General features: G+C 40.8%; 1 protein-coding gene across 2 annotated transcripts in view; it reads left to right on the forward strand.

Moving 5' to 3' along the window:
• SRBD1 (S1 RNA binding domain 1) overlaps window positions 1-14344 on the forward strand; it is a 167024-nt gene that overhangs the window by 89458 nt on the left and 63222 nt on the right. For both annotated transcript variants that reach the window (XM_048482732.1, XM_048482740.1), the window contains exon 16: window positions 5560-5642. In XM_048482732.1, coding sequence (XP_048338689.1) covers window positions 5560-5642 — 83 coding nt within the window. The remainder of the gene's footprint in view (window positions 1-5559; window positions 5643-14344) is intronic.

Below are 14344 nucleotides of genomic sequence, written 5' to 3' on the forward strand. Positions count from 1 at the left end.
TTCTTCCTTCCCCATACCTCCATCCCACACCTTCATACCTTCCCTCCCTTTCTTCTTTGGTAAAATAATACTGTCTTCTTTTCTTTAAAAAAAGACTGTTCTCCATCTCTTCCACTGGAGTTCCAATCGGTAATTATTTGAACGATTATTATAGGAAAGCATTTTTCTTGTAAGCTGTAGTGTTTGCATTGCTTAACCTTTTGTGATTTTGACAAGAAAGGCATATGTGAAACCTTTTGAATTCACAACTTTTCAGTTATAGAAGCCAGCAGATCAGATGTCACCAATGTAGTTCTTTCTAAGCTGAGCCTGCAAGCTGCCATTATAGGTGTATGTTAAAACTTGTAATAAAGGATGTGAAAACTTGTGCGTGACCGAGCAGTGAACTTACTATTAGGTATGCATCTTTATCAGAAGATGGGCATTCATACCTTTGAATGTGAAGTGGTTAATACTGCATTTGGTCATGGGGTTTGCTATTTTGGAGGCATCTCATACAACAAATTAAGTATAAGATGTGTTTCTCTGGCCTTGAAGTAGCAATATCTTATAAAGTTCTGTTTGAGATGCTTTTTATTAGTAGTACGACCATGTATGCAGTGTATCTGTGTCAATGTGTGCTAAGTTAAACTTCAGTTGTGATGTCATAAAGTTTTTTATTAATTCAGTTATAATTGATGTCTAGGAATTTAGATAATGGGTTTATCCCGCATTTAATAAAGCAATGGATGATTAAAAGCTGTTTTTAATCATTTATTTATATATTAAAAACATGTATTAAGCACACTTTTACCTTGTAGAACGCATGGGGACCTACAATATAAATAAAGTGATTTTTTTTAAATGCATACATAAAAGATTACAATTTAAAACTTCCAATTAGGACTGCCAATAAATAAAAACCCAAATTAGTCAAATGCATAATATGGTCTGGGGACTGTGTAGTGGATGGTTTGCTTTTGTGAAATATTGCTCTTTTCTTCCTAACTTTGTGTGACCTCTTCTTCAGAGTAATTTGTCATGTGCCTTTACTTATAGGCACTGTGAGAATTCCAAGTCCAAACATTAGTTGTGTCATCATTTAGAATAGTATATCTGTACACTAGTCTCTTTCCTCACAGCTCACATTGTTCTTTCTGTCTCTAACTTTCTGCTCTTTTATTTTTGTTCATACAAGCATGCCGAGCACTACTTCTTCTACTTATTAAATGCCATCTTCTCCTACTATAGTCAAGTTAGTTTATGTGGACGTTAAAGCCTTTTTGGAATCCATAGACATGAACACACATCTGTATCTTTGTCAGTTTTATCCCTGTCTGATTCTACCTCCTCCTACATATTATTTTATAATTTGTCTGATCCACCTGAGATACCATCTTAATGATACCATCTTCTCCAATTCAGAACAGTGGCATGTAGAATACACCTGTGGTGACTGCATTCTGGTTCATCACATTCCCTCTAGAGCAGATGTGTAAAGAAACAGTATCATGTGGAACTGGCATAGTCTCCATGCTGTCTGAACCTGTGATTTCCCTGGTTTTCTGTAGGTGTAACTTCCTGTTGAACATGTTCAGTAAGCCAATGTATTTAAAATCTGGTGGGCCACTGTGAGTAGCAGAGTGCTGGACTAGATGGACTCTGGTCTGTTCCAGCAGGCTTGTTCTTATGTTCTTATGTATTGTTCTGAAAAGCTGAGATACTTGAGTTCATGAGCTGAGCCTTGGTTTGGTTCATTATGTGGTTGCTTTTTCTTGTATTATACTTTCAACCCTCAGTCAGCTTTATAACAGAGAATGTATGTGTAGGGCAGTTATTGATCTTCCCATTTGCACGGTGTAAAAGGCCCTGTAGTAGGCCCTGACTGAGATGTAAAGTGGGTTCAACACAATCAATATGAGGAAACATCTAATAAGCAGTGTGCTGCAATTTGAATCTGAATCAGCATAGCATATTAGACATGAATCCTGGGCAACAACTCTCTACCCTGCAAAGAACTCAGGGTATAAGCTCTAAAGACAGGAAAAGGAGGGATGAGCAGAGAGGAGTTTGGATTTATATCCCCCCTTTCTCTCCTGCAGGAGACTCAAAGGGGCTTACAATCTCCTTGCCCTTCCCCCCTCACAACAAACACCCTGTGAGGTAGGTGGGGCTGAGAGAGCTCCGAGAAGCTGTGACTAGCCCAAGGTCACCCAGCTGGCGTGTTTGGGAGTGTACAGGCTAATCTGAATTCCCCAGATAAGCCTCCACAGCTTAGACGGCAGAGCGGGGAATCAAACCCGGTTCCTTCAGATTAGATACACGAGCTGTTAACATCCTACGCCACTGCTGCTCCTTTATGGCACTAGTATTCACTGCCTCTGTATGTGGGAGTTCCCCTCAGTCACCTTGGCTGGTACCACTGATAAGATCTATTGTCCTATCCACAGTCATCTTGGACTTGATTCTGAGTGGGCCATTTTGACTGTTGGTATGCTGTTTTAACTGTTTCAGTTCAGTAACAAAATTGAAGAATGGTGGATGAAGGTATTAGAGTTGGCAGAGATGGCCAGATGGATAACTCAGAAAAAATAGATTACTGACTTTGAAGGTTAGGGTTTGTTAAAATAAGATTCAAAAGTGAAAAGTATGACTTTTATTAGTAGTAGCACTAAAGGTTCACTTTTACCTAGGTCCTAGGGTGTTAAAGAGCAAGTGGTAAAAAATAATTTTTTAATGTTAATACTTGATGCAGATGCAGCTAGGAGTCCTTATAGAAAATATGCTTTGTTTTTCTGTGATTCTTTTTTGAATCCTTTGTGATGTAAAGCTGTTTGTGCTCATAAAAATTTAAGAAAAAATAACAGTAACAAAATTGCTATGCTTAATTTTAAATGCTCGATTTATTACTGAGAATATTAGTCTCTAAGGGCAAGCTAGTTAAGTCTACAAATTATTGTATTTTAGATAGTATTGTGATGGGTTTGTGCTTTCTTTTTGGCTTAGTAGAAGTCCAGCCGCAATTTGTGGATTGCTGGGGAGGTTCTACTCTGTAGGTTCCACTGAGGTATTCATTTGACCTTATGGGTACATTTAGCATAAAGTCATTTCTGAAACAACACAAAGTAGACTTCGATACAGAAATTTCATCTTGTGTAATGAAATCTTCAGTCCAATTTAATGTTTTCATTTCCTTAGTCTTTTCTGTTAACTCGTTAGATATTTGTCACCTCTTGAGAAACAGTTTGTGCCCAGGCTTGTGTTTAACCATGGTTTAAAGTAGCTTTATCTTTATGTCTTTTAAGTCAGGGAAAGGAAACCATGGCTCTTTCCGCATGGGTGGAATAGAGCTCCTCAGGGACGGCAAAAACGCCATTTCTGGGGAGGGGTTCGCACGGCCGGGGCATTGCAGCGTGAAGACACTGCTTTTCGGAAGCAGCATCTTCCAACTGTGCGAACGGCAGTGGCTGGAAGGCGCTATTTCTCCCCCACCATCCCTGTCGCTGTACCTCGTCTTCTGGCTTCTGGCACGTAGCAGAGGCCAGGGGACACGCCCCCCTGGCCTGCAACTCCAGAGCCGCTGTTCCAGCCTGCGACGCGCCGGAGATGAGGGATGGCGACAGGAACGGCGCAGCCCTACCGGGACCGTCTGTGCAAACGGTCCCGGGGGGGGGGTGCGTCGGCATTGTTTATGCCGATGCACCCCCCACTCGCACCCGTGCGGAAAGGGCCCATGTGTGACATGCTGACCTATATAGAGGAAAGTCAAGATTTTAAAAAATGTAATACATAGAAACTGGTTATGAAATACAGATTTGACAAGCTGAAGTCAGGGGTGAATAGGTCCCGTCCCATCTCCCTTTTCCAGAATTCATTGATCTCTTGTGGCTCTTGAGTAAGCTGATTTCTCCTCACAAACCACCCCTTTCCTTTAACTACGTGCTGTCAAATCTGTCTATCCTGAAGCATATGGCGTGGGGGGGGCATTTTACTTCTTTTTTACAAATTCATATTCTTCTGTACACCTGGGGAGTCCTAAAAGCATGTGGATGTCCATATCTTGTCTGTGCGTGGCCTACTTTTGCTTTGTTTGTCAGCTGTACAGGGACCCAGCTAGTGATGAGGATGTATGCCATGAGAAAATGGCAATCACCAAGTAGTGACATCTGTTTGCTAAAAAAAAGGGAATTTGAAAAATTTGCTCTTAGCGGAGGTGAATAGTGTGCTACTCTGAACTGCTATAGTCTACATAATGTATAGAAGTGCAGATATTTGATAACTTATGGTGAGGTATTTTGAGGGGATATAAAATATCCAGTCTAGGAAAGACAGTTGGAGTGTAGATAAAAGCTTTTCTATATTTGACCATGTGTACATTTTGAACACAAAAGGATCTGAAGCTAGCAACACTGTTCATCATCTGTTGAATAGTACTGTTCATATAGTGTGGGTGTATTGTGTATAATGTATCTACGCATGACTATTGTATATGTACGGTATCATTATCCTGTCGTGCACTGCCCGGAGCCCTACGGGGGAGGGCGATATAGAAATTAAACGTAACATAACATAAAACTGGATATAATAATGTACATGAGATGTATTGTAAAACTTTATTTTGAAGCTATGTACCGCAATAATTGTTTGAACTCAAATGAAACATGGTTTTGTGCAAGATAAGTACATACAGTGTTTATTATAAAAATCAACACTGGATTGTTTCACAGATGGGAGGAACTACCTACAATTCATACTCTAAACTAATTTCATAGAATTATAGAATCATAGAGTTGGAAGAGACCACAAGGGCCATCAAGTCCAACCCGCTGCCATGCAGGAATATATAATCGAAGCACCCTTGACAGACGGCCATCCAACCTCTGTTTAAAAACCTGACAAAGAAGGAGACTCCACCACCATTTGAGGCAGTGTATTCCACTGTCTAACAGCCCTTACCATCAGAAACTTCTTCCTAAAGTTTAGGTGAAATCTCTCTTCCTGTACTTTGAATCCATTACTCCTTGTCCTAATCTCAGAAAAGTAGAAAACAAGTTTGCTCCATCTTTAACATCTTCTAAATTAGTCAGTGCACAACACTGCGTTAAGAAATTCAACAAAAATAGCCTTTGCTGTTCTAATTGTGTGTATTTTAACATTGCAAAGTCATTTTTAGATAGCTCTGCATGGACTTTAATACAAAATGCAATATAAAATGTCAACTGTTCACACAGTTGGTCTAGCCTAATTAAAGTTGGCTTCAGAAGTGATCTAATGGAGACTATCAATATATGATTACTGTTTTACCTTGTTCTCTGAAGCTGTTGATCATTTTTAAGTTGTGATATTTTTTCTATTTACAAAGCCGACAACAAAGAGATCAACTATTATTTCCAAGTGCATTGATGAGTTTACATTATTTACATATGTGATAGATTGCTTTGCAAGTCTTAACTGGTTTATTGTTTTTCATGTAACAAATGACAAAATGAAAGTTAGCCACACTAGAAAATGTACAGTGCTTACATTAGTCCTGCATTTCACAGAACACCATTTTTTTCTTTGTTTCTTTCCCCCATTCAGTTTCCATAGCTCGACGTGTACAGGACCCATTAGCTGAGCTAGTGAAAATTGAGCCCAAACACATTGGCGTTGGAATGTACCAGGTAAGGCAATGCAGATCATTTTAATCTACATATAATCCAACATGATATGAAGCAACACTGAAACTCCGCTTGGTAATTAAGTGTCAACTAGTTATATGTCTGCTTTAAAAGATTTGTGGAATGGTAATAAATATTTATAAGTCCTTATGTAGGTTTTTTTCTTTTAAAACTCTTTGGCTTTAACGATTGTGACTAAGACTTAGCAATGGTTGTAGCCAGATTTATTGTCTATTAAAAACATCAGATCAGGTTGGTAACTTGATCTGTAAAGCCTTCTCTCTTTCACATAGCTACAACAATGTGGGTTTTTCAGCTCTCTTGAGAAAATGCTATGAGATATTGATTCTCTACTCTGAGGCTGTGTCCTTGTCTTTCCTCAGCTACTATTTGCAAAAGTGTTTATTTCACAAACTTTTAACCAATTAAATATGAACTGGGAAGTGTTTCAACAACAGAGAATTTTGCAGAAATATGTGTGTTTGCAGATACTGGGATTGTCAAATTGAGAAAAAATATAATTGGTTACAGTTTGCTAGGTTACAGTTAGTAGGTCAGCACACACAAACCAGTGTGTTAAAACTGCAATTTTAAGCACGTTTACACAATAGGAATAGGTTACCTAAAAGGAATCTGTGGCTTAGAAGTGAAATGTACTGAGCAAACATAGTTTGAGGTCTCGTTTATTTATTTATTGCATTTATACCCTGCCCGTACTCAAGCTTCGGACAACTTACAGACATGTAAAACACTGCATATAAAAATATTGTAACTCCACAATATAATAATAATACTAAAACCTGAATTATATCAATAGATGGTAAGTAATGTAATAAGACCATTCACCCTATAATCTTCATCTCCTAATCTTTCGATGATCTTTTTACAAGGCATCACCATGGGGATGAGAAGGACTGGAAGGGCCAGCTGGCAAGTAAAAGAAAAAGCACATGGGGGTAGGGGAAAGGCTCAATTTGAAGCGCATGATGATAATGAGTAATTGGTGGTGGGAGACTGGCAAGATAGTGTGAGGACAGTGGGTGACCTCCACCAAAGGCCTGGTGGAACATCTCTGTTTTACAGACCCTGCGGAACTGATTAAGGTCCTGCATGACCCTGATGTCAGCTGACAGAGAGTTCCACTAGGCTGGAGCCAGGGCCAAAAAAGGCCCTGGCTCTGGTTGAGGCCAGTCTTAACATCCTTGGCACCAGGGACCATCAAAATATTACTATTGGAGGACCAAAGTGTCCTCCGTGGGCAATATGGGGAGATGCAGTTCTAAAGATATGAGGGTCCCAGACCTCTCAAGGCCTTAAAAGTCAAAACTAACACCTTGAACATGATCTGGAATTCAACTGGCAACCATTGCAACCAGGATACATGTGTGTAATGGGTTCCCTCACTGACACGCCACAGGCTGGACCAGTTTCAATGTCCAGATCAATCTGAAGGGCAAGCCCGCATTGAGCGAGTTACAGTAATCCAACCTGAAGGTGACTTTTGCATGGATCACTGTGGCTAGGTCTGAGCAGGATAGGTAGGGGTCAAACTGCCTGGCCTGTTGAAGATGGAAAAAGGTCACCCTTGCTATGTTTGTGACTTGGGCCTCCATATTAAACAACAATCTCCTTTAACCAGAAAGCATATAAAAACACCTTTTGGAGATTACTCATTTTACAGTGCAATCCACTGTATGGAATGGGGGGGAGTGCTGCGGTGGCTGCAGCTGACACAGAAGGGAGAGAACCTTGAAATCCTTCAAGGTTGAGGCATTGGCCTTAATGCTGCCAATAGCTTACATGGCTTCTCCTTCAGGACTGCCTGGCTCACCCCTCTCCACACTGGTTTTTGAGTGGACACCGGCATTTCTTCAGTGGTCTGGTCTTCTGGGTTTCACTGCTGTGGAGCTGAGAGGCAGCCACCATCAGATTCTTGGCCTCCTCTGTTGCCCAGGATGCCCCTTGCCCCAGAAGAGGGGGGAAATGCATTGGCACAGCCCTTTGCCACTCTCTGTGAGTGTTCAGCCCCCCCCCCCCATCTCGATTGGCTGCTCTCAAAGCAGAGAGAGTCTGACTTCCTAAAAATTTAGCTTTAGACATTTTGTTATTGAAAATGATCAAAATAAGCTAGCAAAATTTCTTGTCCTGGATTCACAAATCACATGGGGCTACTGCAAACAGAGACAGTAAAGACGGATTGCATATGTGTTATGCTACTGCTACCACTGTCTACAGCATTGACAAGAGCCCTTGAGAGCATTTTTGATGTTTTAAAAGCTGTACAGGCCTGTTGGGAAGCTAAGGTGCTGAAAGAATAACTCTGGGGTGGACAAGATGACAAATGTGTCACACCAGTTCTTCTTCAGTGACACTGTTGAAGAGATAATACCTTTAGGTAGCTAAACCCTTTTGTCACAAATCTTTAAATGAAAAATATCACCCCAGAAGATATAAGATTCATGCTCAGTGATGTAAAGGAATTTGGAATTGCCAAAACATTCAGTGCCACTTTAGGAGATAAAATGCACGACTTGTATGTCAAAAGATGTATTATCCTTGGGCAACAGAACAAGGCTCAGGGAAGAGGATTAAATTATTATGACTTTCTTTCTTTAAGCACAAGTAGTTGTTTTCTGACAAAAAGTTGGAGGAACAGAAAGACTTTCCAATGCACCCATCTGGGAATACAAGCAAGAATTCTAATATTTATTTACTTATTTTACTAACAAAATGTGTACTCCACCTTTCTTCTTTGTTCCAGTTCATGAAGGCATGTAGCTGATTAAACACACACATAGCAAAACCACATTTTAAAAGCCGTAAAAACAAAAATGCTTAATTAAAATACCTAAATCCAAGCTAAAATACAAATACTGTACAAATAAACATCCACATACATAAATGCAACTATTAAAACATAGTGCAGGAGGGAGGGGTACACTGAATGAATGCCAAATAAAACGGTCAGAAGATGGCAACCACATTTTTATTTATTTATTTATTTATTATTATTATTATTGCATTTTTATACCGCCCTCCCCCGGCAAGTGTCTCCAGGGGGAGGGAACTGCAAAGGTTTGGTGCCATGATCAAGATGGTCTTCTCCCAGGTTTCCACTTCCCTGATCTCAGAAGGCAGGGGCACTTGAATCAGGGCCTTAGAAGATGACTGTAGCAGTTGGGAAAGTTCATAAAGATGATCCTTCAGATAATCTGGTCCCAATGCATATAGAACTTCAAAGAATCAACACCAATATGTTGAATTGTGCCAGAAAAAGATTGGGAGCCAGTGCAGTTGGACCAGGATTGGAGTATTCTGATGGCTACTACCCTCTCCAGTCAACTTTGCTCTACAGCATTCTGCATGAGCTGAACCTTCTGAACCTTTTAGGGGCAGACCCACATAGACTGCAGCAATCTAATCTACCTTCAACAACAACAACAACAACAACAACCTTTATTTGGCATTTAAAAATAGGTTCTAGAGCATTGCCAGACATTTTTGAAATACAAATCAAGAGTACAAATCTAATCTACCTATAACCAGAGCATGCACTACGGAGGCTAGATCTTTTCAGCCCTGGAAAGGCCAAAGTTGGCTAAACTGTCAAAGCTGGTGTAAGGTATTTCCAGGGTCAGGGCTGAGAGTGTGTGACTGGTCCAAGGTCATTCAGCAATCTTCCATGGTGCAAGTGGGGATTCGAACTTAATTTCGCAAATCCTAGTTTGACACCTTATCCACTAAATAAATTACCGAAGTTTTATTCAATTGGCTTACTATCAATGACTGCCAAAAAATCTGGTGAGATGTGGAGATAACCAGAGATGCATATAGCCAATGGTGGACATATGAGGGTACCTTCTATTAAATCAGACCATTAGTCTGTTAGTACACCCTACCATATCTAATCATGAATCTCAGGCAGAGGTCTTTCGCATTGCCCACTACCTGATCATTTCAACTGGAAATGGATGGGATACAACCCAGGACATTTTACATGCAAAGCAGATCCTCTGTAATACACTGGACTTCAGTCTAGGCTGTAATTGTTCGGACCATAGTCACACCCTTCATCTGAAAAGCCATGGGCAACAAACTTAATCCCCCTCCCCATGTCCTTGTCTGATGCTTCTGATGCTTTAATCACAATCTCTGGCAGGCCTCTTCTTAGGTTGGAAACTTAGTTCTGACCTGAAGTGATGACTTATGTCTTAGGCCGTTTCCGCACGGGCAGAAAATGACGGCCTGGAGACGGTAAAAACACCGTCTCCAGGCCGCCATTCGCACGAGGGGCGCAGCTGCAGCGCAGCCGCGCCGCCCTCACGCCGCTTGCCCGGCCTGGAGCCGGCGTTTCCCCAGAGCGCTTCCTAGTGCTCTTTTTGGGGAAACGCCTCAGTGAAGCCGCTGCCGAGCGAACGGCAGCGGCTTCACTTCGACTCCCCCACCCGGCACTCACCTTGTCCCTGGGCCTCCTGCGCGTCGCCGAGGCCTGGGGACACGCCCCCCTGCCCTGCGCCGCTCGAGGCCCAGGGACAAGCCGGGTCGTGCGGGCGCCAGCGCTCCGCGGCGCTGGCTGCCCGCCTCTTCCCGGGACCGTCCATGCGGACGGTCCCAGCGTCTTCGGGTCGGCGCAACAAGCGCCGACCCAGCCGTTTCCGCTGCCATGCGGAAACGGCCTTAGTTTCATTTCACTTGGGATTTTTCAGGGAATTCTCCCACTGTCATATTTTCCAGCCAGTCTGTTTATCTTGGAAATTGTGAAGTTTAAAAATAAGGTAAATTAAGAAAGAATCATTCAGCATCATAATTTTGACATGAAGCTTTACTGTCATAAAGTCTAGAAACTTCCTTTTTTGCAAAGGCCTAAAAGTGGAGCTTTCCAAAATGTTGAAATCTTTGCCTGTATCCGGGTTCTGCCAAATGCACACTGTAAGTGGGAACTACAAACATCCCCAGTTGCTCACAATGTTAGCTTTTTAAATGTTGTGTATTAATTGAATACATTTGGATGCTTTCTGTTCAAATGAGAGCAAGTCTTACAGGGGCTTTTTTTGGGCCACGGCAGCTTCTCAAAATGCAGGCAACATGAGAGGCTCACATTGCAGCTTCTCCCCCTGCCAGGACTGTTGCCCCAATTTCTGGAACAGTGAATGCTGATGAGGACAGCAACATAGCACGGCTCCTATCTTGTGACCTGAGGCTTCTGACATTACCTTGGGTGCATGGGAAGAAGCTGTCCTGCAGCAGTTCACACACCTCAAATGCAAGATCCTTAACAGCCACCATTTTAAAATTGCCTTGGTGCAGTTTATTGACCAGCTGTATTTGTAAACAACTTGAAAATCCCTTCAGTAACACATTCCTGTTTTGTTCTACAATCTGAAATCTTCTCAGCACATTTGGGAAATTAACATCCTTTAAGCATGGGAGAGATAATGTGTATAGTTTTCGAAACCCCAGAAGGGGAGCATACTTCATTCCAGATGTAACTGCAGCTTTTTGTGTCAAATAAAATCTGTGAATAATGCTTTTATATGCAGGCTCCTTAAGGGAAAACAGTTGAACTAATTTATCCCTGCTAGTTTCCATGTATTGCTCCAGGGTCCTGATCAAAGAAGGGTTTCATAAAGTATAATTGGAATACCTAATGTGAAGTTTAAATAGTGTGGGTAATGCCATGGCATCCCCTCTTGCCCTCTTTCTGGCCTTCCACCCTTCCCTTGGCAGTTAAATGTGCAGTTTTCTATTTTCAAAAATTTTGTTCAGGGATCTTTTACCATTCCAAAACGCAACTGGATATTTTACAGGCGAGTATGTTGGTATCTTTTTTTTTTAAATCAAGATTGACAGAAATGGGCTTGAGACCACTTTCCTAAAATAACCCATCAAAACTTTGGGGGATTGTTATTTCTATAAGGGTTGCTTCACTTCTAATTGTCAGTGGGAGATTTCCTTTAATATCCTCCAGTGTCCTGGCTGTATTATTGTCACATGAATATTGACTCCGTTTACAGATTGTGTGCCAAGTTCTTTAGACATTTAGTGCCATGAATAAACCCATTAAATTATAGCAAGGTCTTTGCAGTTATATCCCAATGGGAAGCCAAGAGTTGTTCTCTCCTGGCAAGTGGAGTATAAGTTTTCTTCTCCCATCAGCATAAGAGTCTTATGCTTGGGCCAAGTCCATGGTGTATGCAGGCAGGCCTTGTTAGAATCCATCTCAACCAACATTACAGTATTACACTGAAAGCAAAATATTATTTCCCCCACTATGAAGTAGGAGGAAAGAAGACATTTTTCCTTTCCAACAATTCCTGATGGGCACTGTAATGCTCTCCCACGATAGGGGAAAACCTTTATAAATTTGAATAGTATTGAGCGTATTTTTATTATTTATTCTGTCAGTGATCAATAAATAACCGACATGAGTACATATGAAAAACACACTAGTAAAACTTTCTATGAGGTATTGATATTTGTGGATGTCTTGTCTTGTATGAAAAGCACATTTTGACTGTTTTTGCTCATTTATTCTGTGACATTCTGTGACATTCAAGGATTCACATATTTGGCTTGGTTTTCTATGCAGCCATATCTTGCAACTGCTACTTTTCCATCTTCTGCCTATTTTCTCTCCTCCATATCACCCCTTTGTTGCAGGAGGCAGCAGCAGTATCTTGTCTTTTGAAAAAAAAAATCTAATAGGAAGCAGATATTTGTTCAAGGCATATTAGTCATGGGTAGTATGTTAACTAGGCCTTCCAGATCAGGGAGCTCCATTAGTATGAATTTGTGGGTGTGCAACTGCAAGTCTTTCTAGGCTCTGCAAAGGTTGCTGCTCACCACCCCTGGCTTACACTGGCTGGTAGGTGTGGGGCAAGGGGAAAGTTGGGACTGAATTTTTTTCAGAGTTTAGTTTTTCATTATATGAATCTGTATATTTTTCTCCCTGTATTGTGTTGACAGTATGCAGATACATAAAATAGTCAAGAAATATCCAAATATATATGCATTTTATGTAAGGCATGAAAAAATGACATTGAAAAAAGTTATGAGAATGATTTATAAGAGTAGGGTTGCCTGCTCTGAGTTGGGAAATTACTGGATATTTTGGGGGTGGAGCCTGAGGAGGAACGAGCAGGGCATAAGCTGTAGAGACCAACTTCCAAAGGAGCCATTTTCTCCATGGGAACTTATTTCTGTCACCTGGAGACTAGGTGTAATTTTGGAAGATCTCCGACCGCCACTCAAGGTTGACCACCCTACCTTAAATAGATATATTGAGCAGTAATGAGGAATCCTGGCTACTCTGCAAGTGGTGAAAGAAGCTTATGGCAATAATCACAAGACTACACTTGGAAGTCCTTTCCTCTCCACACTCTGTCTGTCCTGCTATCATACAGGAGCTACTTTCACAGGACTGAGCCCACTGGCTGCAGGTGGGAGGAACTAACATGATTTGCCATGCCCAAATTCTTGCAAAATTCACACACATACCACAACCACAGTCCAAAGGGAAGTGACTTCCCTACAGCAGTGGGTATGTGTGGATGATTTATTTATTCAGAAAATTCATATAGTACCTCTTCAGGGACCTGCTTGAGGCAGCAATGATGGCCTTGGGATAGTTCTTCAGCCGTTCCTGGAGTCTGCTGCTTTGAACTTCAGTTGGGAGATTGTTTTAATGTTGTTGTCCATTTTAATGTTTCTGTTATTTATACAGGATTTAATCCTTTGTTTTGAGTAGCATATCTCCCAGTTTAATATTTGGTTAAATTTAAGTGCATCATCAGCTGTGGTTTTTTAATAGCTTCTGCAAAAAAGTGAACAATGGTAGAAATTCTAGAAAAACTAAGATGAAATTTCGTTTGTTTCAAAGGAAAGGCAGGACAACTAAGTTTTTTAAAATGTAGAAGGGACACACACACAGAGGAATGTTTACCTAGAGAAAGTGTGAACATTTGGAAATTCAGACATTAGAGATGGAGCTTCCTAAATATGAGAAAACCTTATAAGCATTTATCAACTTTCAAGAAAACTTAAATTCGTATTTAGGGCAGTTTCAGCCTCAATTGATTATGTATGTGTGAGGATGCGTTCACAAACTTAAGAATTCTCTTACACACCACCAGAAAAACTGTTGCTTTTTAATTAATTAATTAAGAATATTTCCATGTTGCCTCTTCGGGAAACCTGCCCGAGGCAGCTTACAAAATGAAACAGGACAAAAACACCAAACATTATGAGTTATTAATTAACATACCTTTTAAAAAACCTAAGTTCCGACACGTAAACAGATGGTTGATAGTTTTCCCCCCATTTTAAATCTTGGTTCCAAATACTCAAAAGCTTGTGCCTGAAAGACAAAAGCAAGATGTATAATTAGTCTGTTTTCACTCATACGCTTATACAAGCGTATAAGATATTTGGCATTCCAAATCTTTTACAACTTATTTCTGTATATGTTTGAATAGATAGCAAATACATAGTTTGCTGTGTTTACTTTAGCAGTCATGAACAGTGTATGCCAACTGACTAATAGTACCTGCATGTATAGATGTGTTTTTCTACTTTAGTGCTGGGAACTTTGTTTTATGTATTAGAGATAAATAGCACTACAGGGTATTTAAGGTACAGTAGAAAGCTGAAGCCTTGAGACAGTTGCCTACAAAAAGTGATGGTGAGGGATGATGTGCAGCTGAGTG

Source organism: Sphaerodactylus townsendi, linkage group LG01 (assembly GCF_021028975.2).
Source record: "Sphaerodactylus townsendi isolate TG3544 linkage group LG01, MPM_Stown_v2.3, whole genome shotgun sequence".
NCBI lineage: Eukaryota > Metazoa > Chordata > Lepidosauria > Squamata > Sphaerodactylidae > Sphaerodactylus > Sphaerodactylus townsendi.